Source organism: Eretmochelys imbricata, chromosome 23 (assembly GCF_965152235.1).
Source record: "Eretmochelys imbricata isolate rEreImb1 chromosome 23, rEreImb1.hap1, whole genome shotgun sequence".
NCBI classification, from domain to species: domain Eukaryota; kingdom Metazoa; phylum Chordata; order Testudines; family Cheloniidae; genus Eretmochelys; species Eretmochelys imbricata.
The window spans coordinates 4,422,976-4,446,720 of record NC_135594.1 but is presented as its reverse complement, the minus strand read 5'-3'; the positions used below and the strand labels follow the sequence as shown (position 1 = coordinate 4,446,720).

General features: G+C 54.9%; 1 protein-coding gene across 5 annotated transcripts; it reads left to right on the top strand.

The window, feature by feature from the left end:
- The first annotated feature begins 525 nt into the window (after positions 1 to 525).
- ALKBH6 (alkB homolog 6) lies at positions 526 to 11,098 on the top strand. Of its 5 annotated transcripts, none has more exons than XM_077840590.1 (7): positions 526 to 620; positions 1,563 to 1,669; positions 5,147 to 5,215; positions 6,164 to 6,224; positions 7,728 to 7,879; positions 8,600 to 8,716; positions 10,235 to 11,098. In XM_077840590.1, exons 2-7 carry the CDS (start codon positions 1,616 to 1,618, stop codon positions 10,505 to 10,507), a joined length of 726 nt encoding a protein of 241 aa, XP_077696716.1. In that variant the 5' UTR covers positions 526 to 620; positions 1,563 to 1,615; the 3' UTR covers positions 10,508 to 11,098. The 5 variants fall into 5 exon arrangements, with proteins under 5 accessions (XP_077696716.1, XP_077696717.1, XP_077696719.1 ...); XM_077840591.1 differs by having other exon boundaries at positions 558 to 598; XM_077840593.1 differs by lacking the exon at positions 526 to 620 and adding an exon at positions 641 to 898.
- Positions 11,099 to 23,745: the final 12,647 nt, after the last annotated feature.

Here is a 23,745-nt window from a genome sequence, read left to right as displayed (position 1 = left end):
CCTGAACTAGGAAAGAGCGTGCTGGGGAGGAACGGGGGGGGGGTGTCCAGAGACAGCACCCAGCTGGTGGAAGCCGTGCCCCCCGTGCCATGCTGGGTAAGGGGAGACACCCCCGAGACACCCCGCACCCCACACCCTGGCGCAGCCCCCGGGAGACGCTGCAAGGGGTGACCCGGGGGGGGGGGCAGCCGGGTAGCTGTGGTGTGGGTCACGGGGAGGCGGAGGACCCTCTGCTGCTGCTGTACCGCGAGCGGCGGGAGGCCACGGGGATGGGCTGCAGCCCCCGGCCGCGCTCACGCGCTCGCCCACGAGGCTGCTGCTGGCAGCCAGGGGGCGCGCGCGACGCCGCGGCCGCCTAGAACCCGGAAGCGCCCAAGGCCCGCCTCCGCCCCCAGCCCATTGGCTGCGGCCTGCCCCGCCTATCGCAAGAGCCGATTGGTTCCCTCCCACCGCTTACCCTTTCCCCCCAACGATGATTGGCTCAGCCGTGGCTTCTCAGGGGCTGGGCGGGGAGGGGACCTCGATCAAGGGGCAGCCGGAAGTGGTTGTGCTCGTGCCTCAGGTGGGGGAGGGGCCTCAGCAGCGGAGCGCTTTTCCCGTGAGCCTTTGCGACTTGCCAGGTGGTTCCGTGGGTTCTCTCCCTGGCGAGGGGGGCTGGGAGCCCGGACTCCTGGGTTCTCTCTCTCCCTGGCGAGGGGGGCTGGGAGCCCGGACTCCTGGGTTCTCTCTCTCCCTGGCGAGGGGGGCTAGGAGCCCGGACTCCTGGGTTCTCTCTCTCCCTGGCGAGGGGGGCTGGGAGCCCGGACTCCTGGGTTCTCTCTCTCCCTGGCGAGGGGGGCTGGGAGCCCGGACTCCTGGGTTCTGTTCCTAGCTCTGGGAGGTGGAGTGGGGTTCAGAGGTTAGTGTCCTGGGAGTCAGGACTCTTGGGTTCTGTTCTCGGCTCTGCCCGTTTGAACACTTCCTCTCTCCCTGCCTCAGTTTCCCCGTACGTGAGGTGAGGATAACCCTGCCCATAAGCGGAGTGGGAATTGCAAGGGTTGGTCCATGCACAGTACTAAGGCCCGTGTGTGCTGTAGGTCAGTGGTTCTCAACCTTTCCAGACTTGACTTTCAGGAGTCAAGCCCGAGCCCCGCCACCTGAGGATCAAGCCTGAGCTCTGCTGCCCGGGGTTGAAGCATGTAATATAACTTTACAAGCTCCCTGTGGCATAGGGCCTGGGCACTTGTCCTGCTTGCCACCCCCTAAAGCCAGCTGTGCACTTGCAACACTGCTAAACCCTGCCCTGTGACCCTTGGGGGGGGGAGGGGGGGTTGACTGCCAGGTTGAGAAACACTGATCCAGATGAGTTGACGTACCCCCTGGAAGATCTCTGTGTATCCCCAGGGGTATGTGTACCCCTGGTTGAGAGCCACTGTTGCCGTGCCAATGTTCCTGTTGGAGCTCTCCCTGCAGCTTGGAGACCCTGATGGTCTCACTTCTGTTTGCAGTGTGAGCTTGGCTAGCTCTCAGGTAGCTAATGGTGCCGCCTCTGCTTCCTTTCCATGGATCTGCAACGGTTCCAGGAGGGGGACCCAGAAGACTGGACCTTCCAGCCATCGCAGGCCCCTCCTTTGAGATGGAGGAGCCAAGTGCCAAGATACTTGCGCTGGAAACGTTTCGTTTAGAGCAGGTAACCAGGCGGGGAACGTAGCTGGGAAGTGACAATAGAGGGAACTGGGGGTTTTATGTGGTTGTTATGCACTGGTGCAAAACCCTAACGTTCATTTGAGAGAGATGAGATCGTCTGGTTTTACCCACTTAGTTGTTGGGGCATGTGTAAAAACCATGGGTCTTGAAAGGTGAGTTTGGGGTGGGAGGGGTTATTGAGCATTATAGCAGTGGAGATATGCCTGCAGGTTTCGCATCTGTTGTTCTGGTATGGTCTGGTGCTGCTTTGAGTTGGTGGGCCCTGGTCTGGGGGGAACATGCTTCTGATGATGAGCTTCGCTAGGTTGGTGTGAAAGCCAGAAGAGGGGATTTGGCCAGGATTTCTTTCAGGTTGTGATCCCTGTCGAGTATAGGTTGGAATTGTTTAATGTTACCCTGTAGGGGTTCCAGTATGGGCTGGTCGGAGACAACTAAGGAGTAGGGTGACCAGATAGCAAATGTGAAAAATCGGGATGGGGGTGGGGTGGGGTAATAGGAGCCCATATAAAAAAAGCCCCAAATATCATGACTGTCCCTATAAAATTGGGACATCTGGTCTCCCTACTAAGGGGGTACAGTTGGAGGGGGTTTTGTTCTGTATTGGAGCAGGTTCTCTTGGGATATTTGGGTGGCCTGTTCCAGGATACAATCTACTTCTCTGGTGGAGTGTCCTTGTTCGGTGCAGGTGGTTTTAAGTGTGTTAAGGTGTGTATCCTGGACTTCCTCCTTGGAGTTTATTCTGTGGTATCGGAGTGCCTCACTACAGAGAGAACAGATTTCTTGGTGTGTTTGAGGTGCTTACTGGATCTGTGAAGGCAAATGTGTTGATGCGTGGGTTTCTTGTAGAATAGATAGTTGTCTGTAGGGTTCCGTTGTTGAAGTGGATCTTGGCATTCGGGAAGTTGACACTAGTACAGGAGTGTTCTACAGTTCGATGGTTGTGGGATGGTTGTTGAAGTTGTGACGGAAATCTATGTGAGAGGTCAGGTCATCTGTCCAGAGGATGAAAATATTGATGTATCACAGGTACATCATTGGTTTTGTGGTGCCTTTGTCCAGAAAATCTTCCTCACGGTGGCCCATGAAGACACTGGCATACTGGGGAGCCATCCGAGTATCCAGAGCTGTTCCCATGGTCTGGACAAAGTGGTGTTGAATGTAAAATGGTTAAGGGTGAGGATGACGTGGATGAGTTTGGCACTTGGGGTGGGTATCCCAGTGTCGTCCATTGTCTGTCTTGTAGATATTTGAGGCAGGTGGCCATGCTGTTGTTGTGAGGGATGTTAGTGTGGAGGGAGGTGACACCCGAGGTGGCAAGGATGATGATCTGAGGGTGGTGGTTAATGCTGTGGAGTTTCTGGAGGAAGTCAGTTGTGTCCTGGAGGAAGCTGGTCCTTTGTGTGGTGACTGGCTAGGGTCCTCGCAACAAATTTTTGGATGGCCTAGAGTGTGGCCACCAAGTCTTGCTGGTGGCTGCTCTGACAAATTTTCCTAAAATACTTTAGGAAAAACAAATATGCACATAAACAAGTCCAAATATTATTTATTTACATAGGGTGTGTTTATTTTGCAGACTCCATCATAAAAATAATGTACAGTTGGATTTTTTAGCTCCTGCTGCCTCCCATGGCCCCCCACCCATCACCTCTGGCCCCCACTGCCTCCCTTCGGGCTCTCCATTGTCCCCCGGGCCCCACGGCTCTCTTTCCCCCCCCCCCCCCCCCGGCCCAATTGCCGCGAGCTCCCTTCTGCAGCCTCACATCCCAGGCTCCTGTCCGCTCCTTGCTTCTTGACCATGGTGCCCAGGAAGGCCGGCCCTGCTGAAGCCCAGAGCCGGAGCCCCATGGTTGGACTGGGGTGGGGAAGCCCTGAGCCCTGCTATCCTGGGGAACTGAAGCCCAGAACCCAGAGCCCCACGGCTGAAGCTTGGGGGGGAGCTGAAGCATAGGGTCCCGTCACCCTGGGGGATTGAAGCCCAGAGCCTCCAGCTGAAGAGGGGGCTGAAGCCTGCTGTTGGAGCCCCTAGACGCTGCAGGGAAGGGGTGCTGCTTTGACCCCCTCCCCCATCTCTGCCCAGGAGGCTGCTGTTGCTGCAGGAAAAACCCCTGGTGGCCACATGTGGCCACTGTGGCTGGATTTGAGAAACACTGGGCTTGAGGATGGTTTCTATGAGTTTAGTTATTCCTTTGGTAAGCGTGCCATGGCCAGGTGCAATAAGCCTGCCTGGGTTCCCTTGTTTGTGTATCTTGGGAAGCAAGTAAAAGATCCGTGGGACGGGTTTGTGGGGGACGAGGTTATCGAGTTTCTTTTGGAGTTGTTTGGAGAGGGATTTGATGATCTCCTTCAATTCCTGGGTGAATTGCGGTGTGTCGGAGGCGTCTGTCAATCTGTAGGCCAGCAGTGGGGCAAGAAAGGAAGGGTGGCTTTGGAGTGAAGGGGCTGGGCTGGGATTGCAGAGACAACAGGTGGGTGTAACTGAGACCGGGATGGCCTACTGCAGTGGAGATTTTGACCCAAAAGGGGGTCACAAGCCTATTGTAGGGGGGTAACGGTATGGCCACCTTACTTCTGCACTGCCTTCAGAGCTGGGCAGGCAGAGAGCGGCGGCCGCTGGCCAGACATCCGTCTCTGAAGGCCGTTCCACCGCCAGCAACAGCATAAAGGTAGCGGTGGCATGGTATGGGGGGGGTTGTCAGAGCCTGAAATATTTTCAGAGCGGGTTCCAGCAAAAAAAAAAAAAGTGAGAACCCTTGGCCTAGTGACTAGAGTGTTAAAGTAGTGCTCTGGAGACAGGGGGTCTATTCCCTGCTGTCACAGACTCCCTATGGGATCTTATGCAAGTCGCTTCATCTCTCTCTGCCCCACATTCCCATCTATAACACAGAAATACTAATCCCCCGCCCCTCCCCGTCCATTTAGTCTGAGAGCTCTTTTGGGCAGGGACTGTGTCTGGGCAGCACCTGGCCCCGATCTCTGCTGGTGCCTCTGGATACTGCCGTCCTGGACGTAATAACGTTAAGCTTCTCACTTGCCTTGCCCTGGAGGGAGGCCCGTTCTGTCGGTGTGAACAGAGTTCAGGCTGAGAGGTGCGTTCAGCCATTGGGTTCTCTGCTGACGTGGCCCACACCTTTGGGATGGGTGGGGGGAGTGGAAGGGCAATTTGCATGGAGCCTACTGGTGGTTTTGTGTAAGGGGCATCTGTCCTGCTGAGACCCAGCAAACTCGTTGTACAGAGTTTTGGAGGGGTGGCATAAAGCTTAGTGGATAGAGCACTGCACTGGAACTTGTTCCTGGCTTGGCCACTGGCCTGCGGGGTGACCTTGAGCAAATCACTTCCCCTTTCTGTGCCTCAGTTTCCCAGTCTGTAAACTGAGCATAATGACACTGACCCCCTTTGTAAAGTGCTTTTGAGATCTACTGATGAATATCTGGTGGTGTTATGAGTATGTTTTAATTACAGGTTCCACCAACTGTCTATTATATTCCAAACTTCATCTCTGAGTCGGAGGAGGCCTATCTGCTGCACCAGGTATGTGAGATTTTCATTTGGGTTTATTATTCCCATGGCATGAGAAGCGAGTGTAGCGCTTGGCGGACGCTGCTCTTGCAGGGAGGAATTTCCTGCCTGACCCGAATAAAAGCAGGGCAGTTTGTCCGTTAACTTCACTTCTCTGCAACGGAGATCTCGGTCCCAGACCCCGAGTGCACAGATGGACCCAGCTTTTGTAGATCTGGAATCCGCCCGACACTCCCCCTTCAATGTAGTAGGACCAGTAGGGATCTTAAGTTCATGATACGTGTTATGGGAGCACCTTGAGGTCCCAACCAAGATCAGAGCCCCATTGTGCTGGGCGCTGCACAGACCCGGAGTGAGTGGCAGCTCTTGTCCCAAAGACCTTGCAGCCTCAGTAGGCAGAGTGGATTGTTGTGCCTATTTTATAGATATAAGCATGGAAGTGCCTTGCCTGTGGGGTCTGTGGTGGAGACAGAAATTGCACCAGGGTCTTAACCACAGGGCCGGCCTTCCTCTAAACATTCAGTTCTGGGCCCCATCACCCACTCCCTGTGCTTAAGGCCCATCCTTAATTTTCTGCTTCTGTTTCCCCCCTGGCCCCTTGGGCAGGCTCATTTAATGTGAAGCCCCTTGGTCATTAGCCTGGGCCCTGATTCAATTCCTGCCTCTGCCACAGACTACCTGTGAGGCCTTGGGTGGGTCACTTAGCCTCAGAGCCTCAGTTTCCCCTCGTGCCCTTTGTCTGCCTTGTCTGTTTAGCTTATAAGCTCTGCCTGGCAGGGATGGTCTCTTTCTTTGTGCCTAGTCAGTACCCGGCACAGTGTGGTGGGGGGTGTGGCTGGCATCTCTAGGCGCTAATGTAAATAATACTTTGTGCCTCTCGTACTGTTTCTCCATAATGTTCTTCCCCTCTCAAGCAAAGCTTTCCGGCAGCTCATCCCTTCCCTGCGTTCATCCCCTCAGGTTTATGCTGCCCCCAAACCCAAGTGGACCCAGCTGTCTGGAAGAAAGCTGCAGAACTGGGGTGAGTTCTCTCCGGCCCCATCGCTGGCTCCCAGGTGACCTCCCCCACTGCACTAGGGACCGGTTAGTGCATGGGACTGGGGAATTCGCTCCCGCTGATGGTCTAGTCTGGGCTCAGCGCAGGATCAGTATGTGTCAGCTTTGTCCTTTAGAAGCCACGCAGAGCAGCCTGCATCAGGGAGGGAAGGAATGTCATTTGGCTGGTGAGTGACCTGGGCTGGCTGGCTGCAGGATTGAGGAGACAAGATCTCCCCAAACCCAGCGCCAGACCCTGCCTCAGTTTTCCCACTCTCATGCAAGGCCCCAGGCCAGCTCCCCATCAGTGTTTGTTTTCAGTTCCTTTCCCCAAGGACATGTTTATAGTTCAAGGGCAGCTCGACATAGGTCAAGTCAGGTAACCCAGGCCCCTCCTAAGGTCTCGGGCTTTTGCTGATGTCTGGGCCATTGCTTTCCCCAGTCAGGTCTTTCCTGTAACTGGTGTGGCTGAATCTGGATCTCCTGCAGAAACTTCTCCTCATGTAAATGGGGCTTGATTAGTCACAGGTGGGAGCTAAGACCAGGTCCCTCCCTGGGACCCCATGACTCAGATTCCCCCACCGGTGGTTCTCCAAAGATGTCTCCGGAGTGCGTCCGTCCCTATCAACCTCACTGCGTGTCCGGGGTTTAATCAGCTTCCAGGCAAGAGCACCTCTGGAGGGTGGTGGGAAATGATCCGCAGCCCTCCATGGGAAGCAGCAATGACTGAAGAGCAGCCAGTCGCATGGGCGTTTGCAGTAGGATGTAGCATCAAAGAGGATATAGTGATGGGGGGGGGCTGCATATACACCCCCAAATATGACTGAGCCGGGGAGCTGAGAGTCAGATCTGGGGTGAGCGGACCAAGGGATATTACTTAGCTTGTCAGCTTCTTGGGGCAGGGACTGTCTTTTTGTTCTGGGTTTGTACAGCACCTGACACAATGGGGGCTTGGTCCATGACTGGGGCACCATAGTGCTACCGTAATATACCTAATAAATATGCTAATTGCATTCAGTTCAGGGCACAAATTGGAAGGGAGTTCAGAGGAGAGCAGTAAAAATGATCCAGGGGCTGGAGCGCATAGGTGACAACTAAGATGGGAAAACAGAGTGACCTAGAGGATAGAGCACTAAGCAGGGTCTTGGACACCTGGGTTCTATTCCTGGCTCTGCCTCTGGCCAGCTGGGTGACCGTGGGCAGGTCACTTTGCCTCTCTGTGCCTCAGTTTCCCTATCTGCAAATTGTGTAAAGTGCTTTGAGATCTAGGGAGCTAGGGATTTGCTGGTTGCAGGTGCGAAAGAGGGAGAGGAATTGCTTAGGGTGGTATGGTGCTTAAACTAAGCCTGATTGAACCCCTGGAGAAACGCCTGTAGGGGTTGATCCAGCCCAGTGCTTTTCAACCATGGATCTCCCAGCACTCTGAGCGAGATGGGACCAGCTGGATCTCTTTCATCGCCAGCTCCTCTCTGTATCCTCTGCCTCCCAGGAGGGCTGCCCCACCCAAAAGGGATGGTACTGGAGAAGCTGCCTGCCTGGCTGCAGAGCTATGCTGAGAAGATCTCCTCCCTCGGAGCATTTGGAGGGAAGCTGGCAAACCACGTGCTGGTGAACGAGTACCTCCCTGGGCAGGGGATCATGGTAACTACCCGTGGGCCAGCTGCTTCGTTACTCAACCTCAGGGTAGTTCCTGCACTTGGGGGCAAGTGAAGAGGGGCAGACGCAGATCCCGACCTGATCAGAGGCGTGTCTATGGGGGCAAATCCTGTAACCATGGCAAATCCTGCTGGCTGGAGATTTCAGCGAGGCGGAGTCTAGATAGCCAAGACTAGGTTTTCCTAGGAGAGTGGTGGTTAGCGCGGGGGCGGCCTGGGAGTTGGGATTCCTGGATTCTGTCCCTGGCTCTGGGAAAGGAATTGGGCCTAGTGGTTAGAGCATGGGATGGGAGTCAGGACTTCTGGGTTCTGTCCCCAGGTCTGGGAGAAGAGTGGGGTCTAGTGGCTAGGCTGTGTGTCAGGACTCCCAGCTACCGACGTCTTCTCTTAATCCCAACACCTTTTGATAGCCCCGACCTCACTTCAAGAGAGCAGATTGCTTCGCCAGCTGTGCTTGTATCTTGGGTGTGGCGTACCAGTGACATGCGAGCCTAGGGCACTCCCCGTGCACGCTCCTGGCTTTGCCACGTGCGCTGGCTGCGAAGGTTGGCAACGTCAGGGAGGCATCTGCTCAGCAGCAGGGCCTGCGTGTGAAGAGACATTTCTTCCTGCGTTTCGTGCTGGGTACCGGAGAGGAGAGCTGGGGGAGTGAGTGAGTGCGTGCGTGCTCCTTCCCTTTTTAGTCTGACATCCCGGTTCCCTCTAGCCTCATGAAGATGGACCTCTGTACTTCCCCACCGTCACCACCATCAGCCTGGGATCTCACACGCTGCTGGACTTCTACCATCCTGTCAGTAGGGGGCAGCATGCAGACAGTGAGCAGGTGAGCACAGAAGGAATTGCAAACAGAGCCCGAAGAATAACGGATTTGTTTTTTTCCCTTTGGTTCCCATTGTGCCGGGAGCTGTACATTTTTTGCTAATAGGTGTATTACGGTAGTGCCTAGGAGTCCCAGTCCTGGACCAGAAACCCACATTGAATTGGGAGCTGTTCAAACCTGGAACAGAAAGGCAGCCCCTGCCCCGTAGAATCCCCCTTCTTCCTGTAGAGGGTTGTGAAAGTAAATCCATTTCCGACTGTGAGGCGCTCAGCTGGTGCCCATCACTGTGGTATCTTAAGTACCTGAGCTGGACAGAGATTGTCTTTTTTTCACCCTGTGTGTTCAGTGCAGCGGGCAGTGGAGCCTGATCGGCGGATTGAGATAACCAGTTCCTGCTCATTTTAATCTGAGAGCCAGATCTCTTGGGCAGCTTTAAAAATCTCTGCCGGAGGCACTACAGGGAAACCAATAACCCCAGTCGTGTTCCCTGCGGTGGGATCCCTGCTGTGCACGAAGCTAGGCAGGGCTGGTCTGCATGCGGATTTTGTAGTGCTTTAATTTAACTCCATCCAGCTTAAAAACGACTACAGCAGTACACACATACACATCCCTGTTCCTTCTCTCTCTCTCTCACATACAGTTTAAGGATGATGCACTTATAGGTGTGTACGCAGGCATCCCCCGGCCCACCTTATCATAGACTCACAGGACTGGAAGGAACCTTGAGAGGTCATCTAGTTCCGTCCCCTGCACTCGTTGCAGGACTAAGTATTATTTAGACCATCCCTGACAGGGGTTTGTCCAACCTGCTCTTAAAAATCTCCGGTGATGGAGATTTGACAACCTTCCTAGGCAATTTATTCCTTAACCACCCTGACACCAACCTAAACCTCCCTGGCTGCAATTTAAGCCCATTGCTTCTTGCTCTGTCCTCGGAGGTTTAGATCAATTTTTCTCCCTCTTCCTTGTAACAACCTTTTTATGTACTTCAAAATTATCCTATCCCCTCTGTCTTCTCTTTTCCAGACTAAACAAACTCAGTTTTTTCAGTCTTCCCTCACAGGTCATGTTTTCTAGACCTTGAATCATTTTTGTTGCTCTTCTCTGGGCTTTCTCCAGTTTGTCCACATGGACATGGGTTCTGTCCCCAGCTCTGGGAGGGGAGTGATGTGTAGGAGTTAGAACATGTTGGGGCCTTGGAGGCCTGAGAATCAGGACTTCTGTTCCTAGCTCTGAGAGGGGAGTGGGGTCTAGTGGTTAGAGCTGGGGGGGGGCCTGAGAATAAGGACTCCTGGGTTCTGTTCCCCAGTCCTGCTGCTGACTCGCTGTGTGGTCTTAGGCAAAGCCCTGTTTGTGCCTCCATTTCCCCATCTGGAAGACGGGAGTGGTGCTGTCAACATCCGGGGGGGGTTGTGTGGCTTAAACAACTAACATCCTTCAGGTGCTTTGAGATCCTCCCGTGGAAGCAGCTGCAGAAAGGGCCAGGTTTCGTTCTGAACGTGCACCGCTCTCCTTTCCCAGGTCCCCACGCCCCAGACAGAGGAGCAGCGCCACTTCCTGTCCCTGCTGCTGGAGCCGCGCAGCCTCCTGGTCCTGCGGGAGGACATGTACGTCCGTTACCTGCACGGGATCCGACCCGCCGCCTCTGACGCCATCACGGAGAAAGTCGCCAACGTGGCGGCCTGTGGCGTGGTGCTCGGGGACGAGCTGCGCCGGGGAACCCGGGTGTCGCTCACCATCCGCCATGTCCCCAAGGTGCTGAAAACGGCCATTTTCCTGGGCAGGGGGAAGTGAGGGGAGAAGTTTGCTTCCCTCCTTCCCAGGCTCTTGCCGGAGAATGGTGCCGTGAAACGTGCAATCGACAAGGGGGTAGGGAGACCCAGATGTGGAAGGCTGCAGAGACCGCACTGGGAGAGCGGGAAGAGCCAAGCCCTACAGCGTCTCGCCCGCAGGGGAAGAGAAGAGCAGCCTCTGGGGTCATCTGTACGAAGGCGCAGAGCCTTGGACAGGAAGCAGTGTGGTCTAGTGGTTAGAGCGAGAGGCCAGGGTATCAGGACTCCTGGGTTCTATTCCTGGCTCTGGGAGGGGAGTGGGGTCTAGTGGCTAGAGCAGGGGATAGGAAGCCAGAAGGCCTGGCTGCCTACTCCCCACTTTTGCTGCTGCCTCACCATGTGACCTTAAGGGACTCTCCCCTCCACCTCCCAGTGCCTTAGTTTCCCTGGATGGGACATGGCAGGGGTTGCTATCCGTTGGTAAAGCACCCTGAGCACTTCAGCAGTGCACGGCGGGCTCGCCTGCTCCAACCTACATTCAAACACGTTCATTTAAACTGATAAACTCTAATAAAGGCGGGGTGGGTCATTCCACCTCGCTGGGGGCTCCTTGCTGCTGTTTGAGGGATCTGTTACATTTCTGCTTCTGAACTCTCTCGTGCCGCTGAGCCCATTTCCCCGGGCTGAGATCTCAGCTCAGCCAGCTGCTGCCCCTGCCCCTCGTTCACACCTGCGCTCTCTGCCCCTGCCGTAGCCCTTGGGTGCGTAGTAGGTGAAACCGTGCGTTTGATGAGGGGAGGGATTGGCCATTAACTGCTGCAGCTAAGGGCTTGTTAATCCACCTCCCATCAGTGATGCGCTTTCTAAGCTGGAGCCGATGGGGAACTGGAGTATGGAGCAACCTGTACTCGGCAGCGGCTTGGAGCGCCTCCAGATGGATGGGAGGTGGATACCCAGTGGGGAATCCACCACAAAAACAGGAATACCGGGAGAATCAGTGGCTGGAGGCTAATGGTATTTAGATGGTTCTGAGCTTCGAGTGCAGTCTTGGGAGCCAGGACTCCTGGGTTCTATTCTGGACTCTGGGAGGGGAGTGGGGTCTCGTGGTTAGAGCAGAAAGGGCTGGGAGTCGGGACCCCTGGGATCTATAAGCCTGGGTCTGAGAAGAGAGCATGCTCAAAGTCCAGGAGTCAGGATGCCTGGGTTCTATACTTGCCCTTGCCACTGACTCACTCTTGAGCATTGGGTGAGTCACGTCTTTGCTGCGTGCCTCAGTTTTCCCCATCAGTAAAATGGGGAGAAATGTCATACATCCATCTCCCGGGGAGGTTATGAGGCTTCATTCACAAACATACTTGAAGCGCTGGGCTGCTCCGAGAGCCAGGTATGGAGGAGCCAGATCCCCAGATGGTGTGAACAGGCCATTGCTCCATTGGTGTCCATATGGATTTTCACCCCCCTGGGAATCTGGCCTTTACCGCACGACTCTGACTTTCTTAATACCTTTGGAGGTGAGTGGCTAAGAGCACGTGTTGACCCATCTGTGCACCCCGCCCCCTCAGTTCTCTTGCGAGCCGGCTGCACTCGGGCGTGAAGGCCGTTGTGTGGCATGCTGGAGCATGCTGCTCTCTGTGGGGAAAACGCAGCGCCCTGGGGCTGGAATGGATGAGCGCAGGGCCACCGCCGCCTCTCCTCTTGTCTCGGTGCAGCCAGCAGGGCTTGAAGAGACAGCGGAGGATATCCTTGATTGCAGACTGTCCCCGGCTCTGTGGATGCAGCAGAACCAGTTCTGGGAGGAAGGATGGAAGGGGTCAGGGCACTACCCTTGGGCTCGGCAAACCTGTGTTCAAGCCCTAGCTCTGCCACCGCCTTCCTGTGTGACCTGGGCCAAGTCACTTAGCTGCTCTGGGCCTCAGTTTCCCCACCTGTGTGCTGGCGGGGTAATGCCACTGCCCTACCTCACAGAGGAGTTGTAAGACCCTCAGCTCATACAGTGGTGGGCACTATCAACAGGGCCATATTTCCAATTAGGCAGAGTAGGCATGTGCCTAGGGGTGCCAGCATTCTAGGGGTGCCTTACCTGTCTAAAACTGTGGCAAATGAAGGTCGGCTGTAGGCCTGGGGGAGGTGCTGAAGCTGGTATGCCTAGGGGCATGTAAGGTGCATCCTGCTATAGAAGTATGATAGATCGATTAGCCTTTCCCGCACTGCGGGGGACTCCCTGTCTTGTCTAACATCTCCCAGGAAGGCAGTTGTCACCCTGAACCCTATAGACCTACAGTGGTCTCGGCTCCTTTTGGTCCCCTCCTCTAGGCTGAAATGGGGCAGACGGGAAGGTCTGTGGGTGTCTCGGGCTGGATTCTAGCTTGGAGATTCACAAGTGTGCATGAAGGGGAAATTGCTCAGTTCCCATAGTCTGTGGCCAGAAGGGACAGTCTCTTTTTGGTGTTTTATGCAGCGCCTGGCATGATGGGGACCTTGTCCATGGCTGGGGCTCCTTGCCACTACTGTAGTACACCTAACATGACTTGCACAAATGAGTCCTGGTGCGTGAGTGGGGCTGTATAGCCCAGGCCAGAGAGTCCCACCTGAGCCATTCCTACATCCAGCCCCTCTCTGGTGGTCGAGCTAGAGTGGATTAAATGGCATCCAGTCTTGATTTAAAGACTCTAGTGATGGAGATTACTCCCCCTGTCCCTGGGTCAGTAGTTCCTAGGGTTAATTCCCTCTCTGTTTAAAAATTTGCATCTTTTTCCCTGTGTGAATTTGTCCAGATCTACATCAGCCTTTGTCTGCTGGTTTACCGAGCCCTCACAGAAATCTGCTGCCTGTGTAGGTACTTATAGACCAGGATCAAGAGGCCTCTTGACATTCCTTTGGATAATTACACTTGAGCTGCTCTGTGCAGCATAAATGGCCCTGGCTGGAGCACACTGCGCTATGCCCATTTCTCTGCTCCCCAGGGCCCAGTGAGTATGTGAGTTAGAGCAGCCTCGGGGTTGCTCTGACTATTGCTGGGAGCTGGGCAAGGCCCAGAATGCAGGGAGAGCAAAGGGGGCTTCAAGCCACCTCTTCCCTTCCCCCCCACATCCCTGCCTCAAAGTGCAGGAATGGGAGAGCCGTGAATCCGGCCTGAAGTTCTCACAGGGCTGCTGAGACTGCTGAATTCTGCATGATCTCCATGGTTGTCTGCTGCATAGGGCGTGGGTGAAGCTCCGTCCCATCAGCTTCGTTCTTCCCTTGCTTGCACTTTTCGTTAGTCCAGGGAGCGATGTCTTTTTGCAGGCAGGCTCTTTCCCCCACCCCCACCCGGTCCCTGAAATGATGGAGATTGTTTTCCTAATGCAGCAGCCAGAGCCTCCCCATCTGTGGCCGGCAGAACTGCAAAAATAAATGCCCGGGCTATGAAAGTTTGTCACTGAGTGAGTTCACAATGGGACTTGAACTCGGGACAATCAAAATCCACAGCACAGCGTGCTACCTCTTGAGCTAAAAGGGTAACTCCTTCAGCTGTTAGCTGTAGTAGACTGCTATCCTTCCTGTTGCCACTAGAAGGGCCTGCTGTGCTTGCATATTGCAAAATCACTTTTTTTATTTTTTAAATAATCTGTCTTCCCACAAACATCTCATTAAATTTCCCTCCAACTTTGCGGGAAATTTCCTTTGCGGGTACAAGAGCCTGCTTCTTAATTTTCGGACAGATCAGCGTAGTGAACACAGTTAAGAGGGATGGGGTTAAAAAGATCCTACCTCTTTAATGGTAAAAGTTTCAATAGTTTAATGTGGCAGGATTTGTGTCTCCATTGTTTGGCTGTAATGCAAGCAGGGTTCCTTCTCATCCCTGCTGGTGGGGACAGTCCGATTAAACCCTTTGGGGAAATCCCAGTGCTTTATACAGCTATTTGCTTTTCTTCCGATATCTGCCATCAGCCAGCCTGTTTGTGAAGGAAATTCGACCCCTAGAGCCTTCTCTAGAGCTTGTAGGGCTTGAGATGGTCTTGAGGCTAAAAAGCAGGGCTGTGACTCAGTTATTTCCAGATCTGTGCGGGGAAAGTGGGGGGTTAGAGCCAGGGGACTGGGAAAGCCAGGACTCCTGGGTTCTATTCTTGGCTCAGGGAGGAGAGTGGGGTCTAGTGGTTAGAGCAGGGAGGCAGGACCCCTGGGTTCTATCCCCAGCTCTGGGAGGGGGCCATTACGGGAGACTAGACTCCTGGGTTTTATTCTTGTCACTGTCTCAGCATTTTTTGTTTTTTAGACAAGTCACTTCCCCTTTCTGCACCTCATTTCCCCCACCTCTAACCTGTGGCTAGTGTCAGCACACTGGGTGCTTCACTGGCCCCTGGGCCGCGCCCTGACCCCAGAGGGATTGCATTTCCCGGCAGCTCTCCCTCACCCCTCGTTAACAGAGAGCAGGCCGTATCTGTCTGGGGTTGGCAGTCCAGCCATGGAATTCGGTTCCTCTCTACCCCCAGATGAGTCTGCAAACAATGAACCGGGGTAGGGGGTGTAACGTTCCAGGGTAAATCCCCGCTCTGGGCTGAACCGGTTAAGACTTAAGGGCCCGATCCTCTCTGAAACCAACTGAGCTGCTTTGCATGCACCGGATTTGTTTGAGCAAGCCGGGTGGCTGGATTGGGCTGGGCTTCTTCCCTCGACAGGTAAGCAGGAGCGGGTCAGGTTACTTGGCACCTCTCCGCTCCTCCCTCCGTCCGTGCGGTGCCGCTTTTGTGCCATTCTCCCAGCCCTGCCCACCTGCTCCTAAAGCCAGGAGAGAACCTGGGCTATAGCTCGCCGCCCATCTCCTCCAGACAGGTGGGGAGATGTGCGGCCAGGCGGGTGCCTGACTCACCCGGCTGCCGTGAGGGCAGGGTGGAGGAGGGAGCGGGACCTGTTAATGATTGATCAGCATTGGAGATGCAAATGGACCTCGGTTCTGGGGTTGAACTGCGGATCCAGTGGGCCACGGAGGATTAGAATTAAGCCTTCCGCGTATCAGGTACGGTGAGGGCAGCCCCTGGGCAAGGCAGCTGGCTGGAGCGCCCGGCATTACTGGCCCCTTCAATCGCTGGTCTCTCTGAGGCTGCTGCAAAGGGGAGGCAATTGATGCTGATCTCACCTGGTCTCTGGGCTGCAAATCTTCATCTGTCAAAGCTGGGGCGGGGTGGGGTGGGAAGGGGGGAATAATGGGGACTCAACAGTCAGGTTATTGGAACAGGGAGCCTGTGTCTATGTAGCTCCCAGCACATGGGGTCCATGCAGCACCTAACACAATGGGGACTCCCCCCCCCCCAGTCTTGGTTGGGGGGGGGGCAGGGTTGTGCTGTGATAGGCGCAGTGGGGCCCCGGTCATGATTAGGGTCTGCTGCACCTGGCACAATGGGGCCCTCTGATATCAGCTGGGGGAGGGGTCTGTGCTGCACTTATCATAGTGGGGGTCCCGTGATCTTGGTTGGGGAGGGATTGTGCTGTGCCTGGCACAATGGGGGCCCCTGATGTGGGGTGGGGGGGAAGGTCTGTGCTGTACCTGGCCCAGTGGGGCACCAGGCTCAGTCGGGGATCCGTGCACTGTCTGGCGTATCGGGGTCCCTTTCTCAGCTGGGGTGGCAAGGTGGTACCATCATAAACAGCAGCAATGGAAACACGAGGCTCCATTCTTCCCTGGCAAAGCTGCCCCGACTCCCCTGGATTTAGGGAGTGATGGGATGGGAGATTCCTGGCTGGGGAAGCTTCACCAGGAGCTGGATCTGAGGGGCCGGTGTGCACTCCACAGTCAATATTTATTCTTTCATTTTAACCCTGGCTGCCAGGTTGGAGACGTGGCCTGGTCAATGACAAAGTACAAAGTTTGTGGCTTCCCTGGGGTTTACAGTATATCCCTGCCCGGGGTCAGGGGGCAGCATCACGGCACGAACTCCTGGAGCACAGGCTTAAAGGGGCGTGCTGCCAAATAGATCTGGCAGGATCAACGCCGGATCATGCCTGACAGTCCTTCTTCTTTGTATTTTCCTAGCATCTATAGGCTCCGGTTTGCAAGGAGCTGTATGTGATGGATGCGGCTCCTTGCCCGAAGAGCTCACTGCCTAACCAATGTAGCGTTAGCCCCACTTCCCAAATGAGGAAAGTGACTCACCTTTGGCAGAGCTGGGACTGGAAGGCAGGTCTCGAGGGCCCAATAACCACCTGGCTAGTTTCGTTTCCTGGTGGCTTTGCTGGCAGTCCCAGGTGCCCAGCGCTGGCAGGAGCAGGCCCTGCCTGCTAGAAAGGGTTTCACTCTGCTTTTTAGCTTCAAAGCAAATGTTGGGTTTAAACTTTGTCTCTGGGACCCCAACCTAGCAGCCAGGGGCTGAGTGCCCTCCCCTGGATAAGTTGACTGATGTAATGTCACTTGCCCTGTGACGCTTATTCAGCACTTGCTTCTGGTAGCAATGGAAATGCACTAGGTACAGTGCAAACGCAAGACCTGAACCTGCAAACAGGGCCCTAGGAACAGACCCCGGGCCCTACTGCTGAGCCCCGTTAACTGCATGGTCCACAGGGGGCAGGGCGACGCTAGGAAATTAGGTCTGCATAAGCGTTGCTCAGGGGTGTGAAAAATCCACACCCCTGCGCGATGCAGTTAAACCGAACTAAGTCCCAGTGCGGACAGCGCTAGGTTGCCTGGAGAAGTCTCCAGTCGATATAGCCCGGGGAGGTAGGTTATCTATGTTGAGGGGAGAAGCCCTCCTGTCTTCATTGAGGTGCTATGTCAGTGCAGCTGCAGCATTTGAAGTGTAGACCTGTATCAAAGCTCATCCTCTTTGGGGCCCCGACCGCGGTCACTGCGTGTCTGGGCAGCGCCCGGCCCTGACGGGGCCCCGATCTCGGTTGCTCTAAGCTCCACTGTAATACAAAAACTAACATTAGAAAGATCATGATGTCTCCCTGTGAATTCAGCCGCCACCCATAGTGCGGGGGACCAAGTTGCCTTTCAGATTCGGAGAACTGGCGTTTGGCCGCTAGAACAAAAATAATCCGGTGTTTCTCTGGTCGCTGCCTTCCAGGGCTCGGCATCAGGATGGAAGCGTCTTCCTGAAAAACTCTTCATCTTGCCCCACTGAAAGGAATTTGTGGCAGCTCAGCAACCATCCTCCTGTCTTCCCACCTTGGAATCTAACCGTGACTGACAAAGGCTTCTGGTAAGAGGGGGCTGGGGAGCAAGAAATATCCTGCTCTTATTTCTTATTCTTCAACAGATAAACTGCAAATTTAGTTTCTGGGACACAGAAGGAGGGGGAGGGAAGGTAATTACAATCCCTAGCTCTTATCAGTGGTAGACCTCAGAGTATTTTACAAGGCAGGTCCGTATCAATACCCCCATGTTTACAGATGGGGAAACTGAGGCATGGAAAAGCAAAGTGCCTGCTGTCATCATTCGCAGCTGTGTAATCGCTGCCCAGTCAGAATGGTCGATAACAATTCTGATGGCCTCCAGCCTGTCTGCCCAATTCTCAGGAGCTCTCAGACCTTGTCTTCCCCCCACCCCCCATCCCCTTCCCACATTCTCTCTAAAATAGGGGCAGCCACAGAATTGGGGTCAAAGTCCAGGGTCAGAAGGATCTGGGATTTCCTGGTGGAGCCTGCAAAGAGCAGGAATTTCCATAGACATGGGGGCCAGGGTGGATCAGAAAATCCCAAGTGGTTACACTTTATTTTATATCACCGTGATGGCTAGGGGCTCTGTCGTGCCAAGACAGTCCAGCCCCAGAGAGCTTTCAATCTAACTAGACAAAGGGCGGGAGGAGAAACTGAGGCACAGTGAAAGGAAACAAGTGGCCTATGGTCCTTGGCGGAGCCAGGACTAGAACTGAGGTCTGTGGAGTTCCAATCTAGGGCCCATCCCACAGGATCACGCTGGATCTTTTGTCCGCATCCCTGTTTGTTTGCATATCTCCACCTGGTGCCCCCTAAACCCCAGTCCAGGGAAGGTGCTTGGCCAATGGAGACCCTGTGCTTGGAGCTGGGGAATTGCCACGCCTGGTTTTCAATAGCCAACAGAGAGGACACTTTGGACTCAGTAGTAACAGTGTGAGATTGGGGTGTAGGTCGCTTCAGGAGTGTAAAGGTCTGGGGGTCCTGGGGAAGCTGCCTGCAGTGCTGACTGCGTACACAGGGGACTGGGAAGGGCTCGGGGTTACTCTGATTCTCAGCTGCCCCGACCCTGCGTTCAGGGCATGGCTGAGGAGAGGTGGCTGTAAGTGTCCTCTTTGCATCCTGCCCAGCCTTAGCTCCGATCTGCCCCTGTGGGGCAGAGACTAGCCAAAGCGCAGGGCTCCCCAGCCATGCCCCTGATCCTCCCTCTATGGGCCAGCCACGCCCCTGATCCGCACCCTATAGGCCCTGTGGGGCAGAAAACAGCCACAGAAAACAACCCAGTGCACCCTGGCCACACCCACAGATCCAGCCCCTACACCAGAGGCTTGGCACAAAACCTTTACGCTAACTCCATGCCAGTTGCAGGGGGCATATTCTCGGGGGGTTGTTTGCACCCCTGTGTAGCACAGGAGAGCCTCACCATGATTGAGAACCGGGGCCCACTTAGGCCATCGTTAGCTCCTTTGCAGGCTCACAGCCCCCCATGGGGGTGGGATTCAGAATCGTCCCTGGGCGGGACGGGGGGCGGGGGTGGACTCTGGATCCTGAATGTGTTTGCAGAATTCTTGGTCTGTTTGCTCAGGACTTAAGGACTCCTCCAGCAGGTTCATTTTCCAGAGGGTGGTGGTACCATGGAGTGGGAAAGGCTCATCCAGACAGGACATGCAGGGTGGTACTGAAAGCAATCCCATGTCATGCTTTATTAGGGGGCAGCACAGGAGGGTAGTGGGTGGGCCAGTACGTGCTGGGCATCAGGACTCCTTTCCCAGGTTCTCTTCCCAGTTATCAGAGGACAGTGGTGTCCAGTGGTTAGAGCAGGGAGGCCTGTGAGTCGGTCAGGATTCCTGGGTTCGATCCCTAACTCTGGCAGGGGAGTGGGGTCTGCTGGGTTAGTCAGGGACCGGGTGCTGGGGCTATGAACTGCCAAGCTTAGAGGGGCAAGGGCACAGTTCTGTTAAAAATTAAGCACTGTGGAGGGGCCATTCTAAAGTGTTCAGCGTAAGGGGCTGCGAGGCGGGAGTGCTGGGTTCTAATCCTGGCTTTGCCCCTGAGTTTTTGCGCCCTCGACATGTGGCTGAAGCTCCCAAGATGACGGGAAACCCCCCCCCGCCCCCGATTAAGATGCCGGGGTGTCGTCCATCCCCGCAATCTATCGATGCCCCGCCACTGTTTGCTTAGCCGGCCGTGCAATGCTGGGCCAGGGGGAAATCTTTTCCTGCGCCTCTTAGCGCTCGCCTGACCCCCCGAGGTTGGGCTGCAGCTCGCTAACGAAGCAGGTGGCCTGGAAACCGCTGAGCAACAATCGGGTGGGGCGAGTTATGGCCTCCTGAGCACAACAAACAAATCACGTGTTGGTTGGCACAAAAGCAGCCAAGGAACAAACCAGGAAACCTGAGGATTGGGAGGAGGGTGGTTGGCTCAGCCCGGGCTGGAGCCGACGACCTGCCGGGTTTGGCTTTCGGTTCTGCTGGCTGGCAGAGAAGGAGGCAGAGGAAAGGCGGTTCCCTGCTGGCAGCGGCAGATCCCTGGGTGGTCTGTTTTGTTCGGGGAAGGCAGGCAGAGCTGTAGGACCAGGATCTTCGAGCCAGTGGGGAGGCTGGTGCTGCAGGCTGGAGTTTAGGGCTGGCACCGGTTGGGGGCTGGTAAGACCACGGCCTGTCCCACTGCCCAGCACTGTGTCCTTGTGTCCATCTGTCCCCCCTGCCCCAGTCTGTCTGTCTCCACCTGGTCTTGTATTTGGATCGGCAACTCTCTAAGGAGGGGACTGTTTGTACAGTGCCTAGCACAATGGGGTCATGGGCTGTTGCTGGGATGCCCTCTGGCCTACCGCAATACACCCAATTGCCATCAAAATGTACAGTGCCTGGCACAATGGGACCCCAGTCCAGGACTAGTACGCCTAGAAGCTACTGTAATGCACCCAATAGGAATGCAAATGTACACAATGGGCTCCTGGTCCATGACTGGGGTGCCTAGGCACTACCGTAATACACCTAGTAATACTAATGTTGCCCCTTTGGCCTGAGCCCCTTAGCCAATATTTTGGGGCCTTGCAGGGTTATTTCCATTAGGAGGAAAAAAATATCCGTGATCACCAGGTGTTTGTTTACACAGAATGTGCAGAAAGTCCTGTTTTCCCTGAACACAATAGGGAGAAATAGCAGCAGGCAGCTTCCTCACTCAGAAATCTCCATGTCTGCCCCTTCAGTGGGCTCTGTGCCCAAAAAGTCCTGTCCCTCTGCTTCTTCTAAGGGTCACGCTCATAATACTTGCTTCAAGGCGCCAGTCAGTTGCTTGCAGGGTCAGGAAGGTGCCCCTGCGCCCCCCGCCCCTATGCACAGTTGTAATCTGGGGGCGGGGAGGGCAAATTTCACCTTCCTCTGAGGCATTGGGGATTGGCCACAGCAGGAGACGAGACACTGGATGGGTTGGACCAGTGCTCTGGAGTGGTCTTAGATGCCTGACTGGGGGGTCTTGCTCACATGCTCAGGGTCCAACTGATGCCCAGATTCAGGGCTAGGAAGGGATTTCCCCCAGCTCAGATTGGCAAGGACTTTGGGGTGTGGTTTTTTTGTCTTCCTCTGCAGCATGGGCCATGGGTCATCTGCTGGGATCATCCGGGCATCTCTCACCTAATCAATTCTCTGCCATGGCATGGGCCTCGGGCCCTGCTGGCCCCTGGGTCTCTGCCTACGATTCACAGTTTGATCTCAGTCGAGTATTTGGGTGGAATGGAATGTCCTGCTGGGCACTCTGCGGGAGGCCAGGCTAGATGATTTAATGATCCCTTCCGGCCTGAAACTGTTCCCCTGGTGCTCTGCCTCTGCCAGCCATGCCCTACGACCCGTCTCCTCGCCCTTGTGTTGGCAACCATCCGTCCACGCTCTGACCTGCGAGTCTGGGGGCACCCCTGATAGTCGGCAGCTGCCTTCGCTACCTGAGGGGGCTTGGATGACTCCTTCGGGTGCTCCTGAAGGAGCGTGTGGGCCAGGGTGCTGGGGCTTTAATGAAGTCTCAGACTGTCGTGGGATGCAAGGCTCAGCTGGTGTTTGACAGGGACCCCTTTCTGCAGAGCAGCCATAATAGCAACAGGAGCCGTTCCATGACATGATCCCACAGCCGTTGAAACTAGACACATTCAGACTGGAAATAAGGTGTAGATTTTTACGGTGAGACCATTGGAACAATTTACCAAGGGTCATGGTGGATTCTCCATTATTGAACATAGGAACGGCCATAGTGGGTCAGACAAACGGGCCATCTAGCTCATTATCGCGTCTTCCGACAGATGCTTCAGAGGGAGTGAACAGAACAGGTCATCATCAAGTGATCCAGCCCTTGTCATTCACTCCCAGCTTCTAACAGGCAGGGCATGGGGTTGCGTCCCTGACCACATTAGCTAATAGCCATTGTTGGACCTATCCTTCCAGGAACTTACCTAATTCTGTTTGAATCCTGTTACAGTCTTGGCTGTCAAAACATCCCCTGGCAATGAATTCCACAGGTTAACTGTGCATTGTGTAAAGAAGTACTTCCTCATGTTTGTTTTAAACCTGCTGCATATTACTTCCATTGGGTGACCCCTGGTTCTTGTGTGATGTGGAGGGGTAAATAATACGTCCTGATTCACTTTCTCCACACCAGTCATGATTTTTTAGACCTCCCTCAGATCCCCCCTTAGTCGTCTCTTTTCCAAGCTGAAAAGTCCTGATCCTTTTTTCAAATTGAATTGATTATTTTTAAACCAAGGCTGGGTATTTTCCAAAGAGATCTGGGCTAGGGATTGTTTTGGGGCAGGACTTTGATGTTGTGAAGGCCAAGACTATAACAGGGTTCAAAAAAGAACTAGATTTGTTTGTGGGGGATAGGTCCATCAATGGTTATTAGCCAGGATGGGCAGGGAGGGTGTCCTTAGCCTCTGTTTGCCAGAAGCTGGGAATAGGAGACAGGGGATGGCTCACTTGATGATGACCTGTTCTGTTCATTCCCTGTGGGGCACCTGGCACTGGCCACTGTCGGAAGACAGGACACCAGGCTAGATGGACCTTTAGTCTGACCCAGTCTGGCCGTTCTTATGTTCTCTGGCGCGTGCTACATGGCGGGTCACGCTATTTGGTTACACTGGGCCCTGCTGGCCTTGGGTTTTACGAAGCAGGATCTCTGGGGAACGAACGGAAGCCAAATTAAAGGGGCCTACACCCTATTTTGTTTTCCTTTGCCCGTAGGGCTACCCCCATGCGTCTGGGGTTGCCCGGACATCGCCTCTTTTTCTGAGGCTCCGTCCTCCGACTGGGTGGATTTTTCAGATAACAGGCAACGTCCGGGATTTTTGTAGCGCAGCCCTGCATTTCAGAAAGAGCCCTGATTAGTGCCCTCCCCTGCATCTGCAGCTGATTGGTCCATTCCCCTGCAGCCATAGCTGCTGGATCCTGCCCACCGGGGTCCCAGCTCCCAGCCCTGGGGAGCGGGGGTCCCACAGGGAGGTGCTGACTGACGGCTGTTGCTGTGTCCCAGGCTTGCGCCCCCCGCCCACCTCCTCCAGTGAGTACCCCTGCCACAGGTACCCCCTCCAGGACCCCAGCTGTACCCCCCTGTCAGTGTCTTTCTTTCTGGAAACCGAAAATATGGTAACCTTATTTGCAGGACGTCTTTAAAAAGTCTTCCCCTCTTCTCCAGCCACCTTCACCACGCCCCTAATAGTGCCTCCTCCCATCCTATGTTCAACACAGTCTCCCCAGCCACCATTCTGAGATTCCTGGGTCCAGGTCTGCTGCTAGTCTGATGTGCCTCAGCCATCCCATCTGCAAACGGAAGGGCTCCCGGACCTTGCTGGCAGGCCAGAGGCAGTGCAAAGTGGCGGCAAAGCCCAGCCACCTCCCCCACGGAATACAGGCCCTGATTGTCACTTGCCCCATCTGTCCATATGGGGCCACGGCTGGGTGCTTTAAACTTCCTTTGCACTCTCCGTATTCTTGGCCCTTTTGTGTCAGTTAGAGCAGCCTCGCGGCTGCTCTAAGTGAGTGGGGGGCAGAGAATAGACTCAGCGCACTGCGCTCTGGTCACACTCCTGATCCGCCCCCTATGGGCCCGGGGTGCGGGGGGCAGGGGAGACAGAGAATATCCACCGTG

Bases quoted from the DNA above. Each gene is read 5' to 3' on its own strand.
- ALKBH6 (XM_077840590.1), top strand. From the start codon at position 1,616: ATGGAGGAGCCAAGTGCCAAGATACTTGCGCTGGAAACGTTTCGTTTA. The intron at 1,670-5,146 runs GTAACCAGGCGG...TTTTAATTACAG, and splicing joins AAACGTTTCGTTTAGAGCAG to GTTCCACCAACTGTCTATTA. The intron at 7,880-8,599 runs GTAACTACCCGT...GGTTCCCTCTAG, and splicing joins TCCCTGGGCAGGGGATCATG to CCTCATGAAGATGGACCTCT.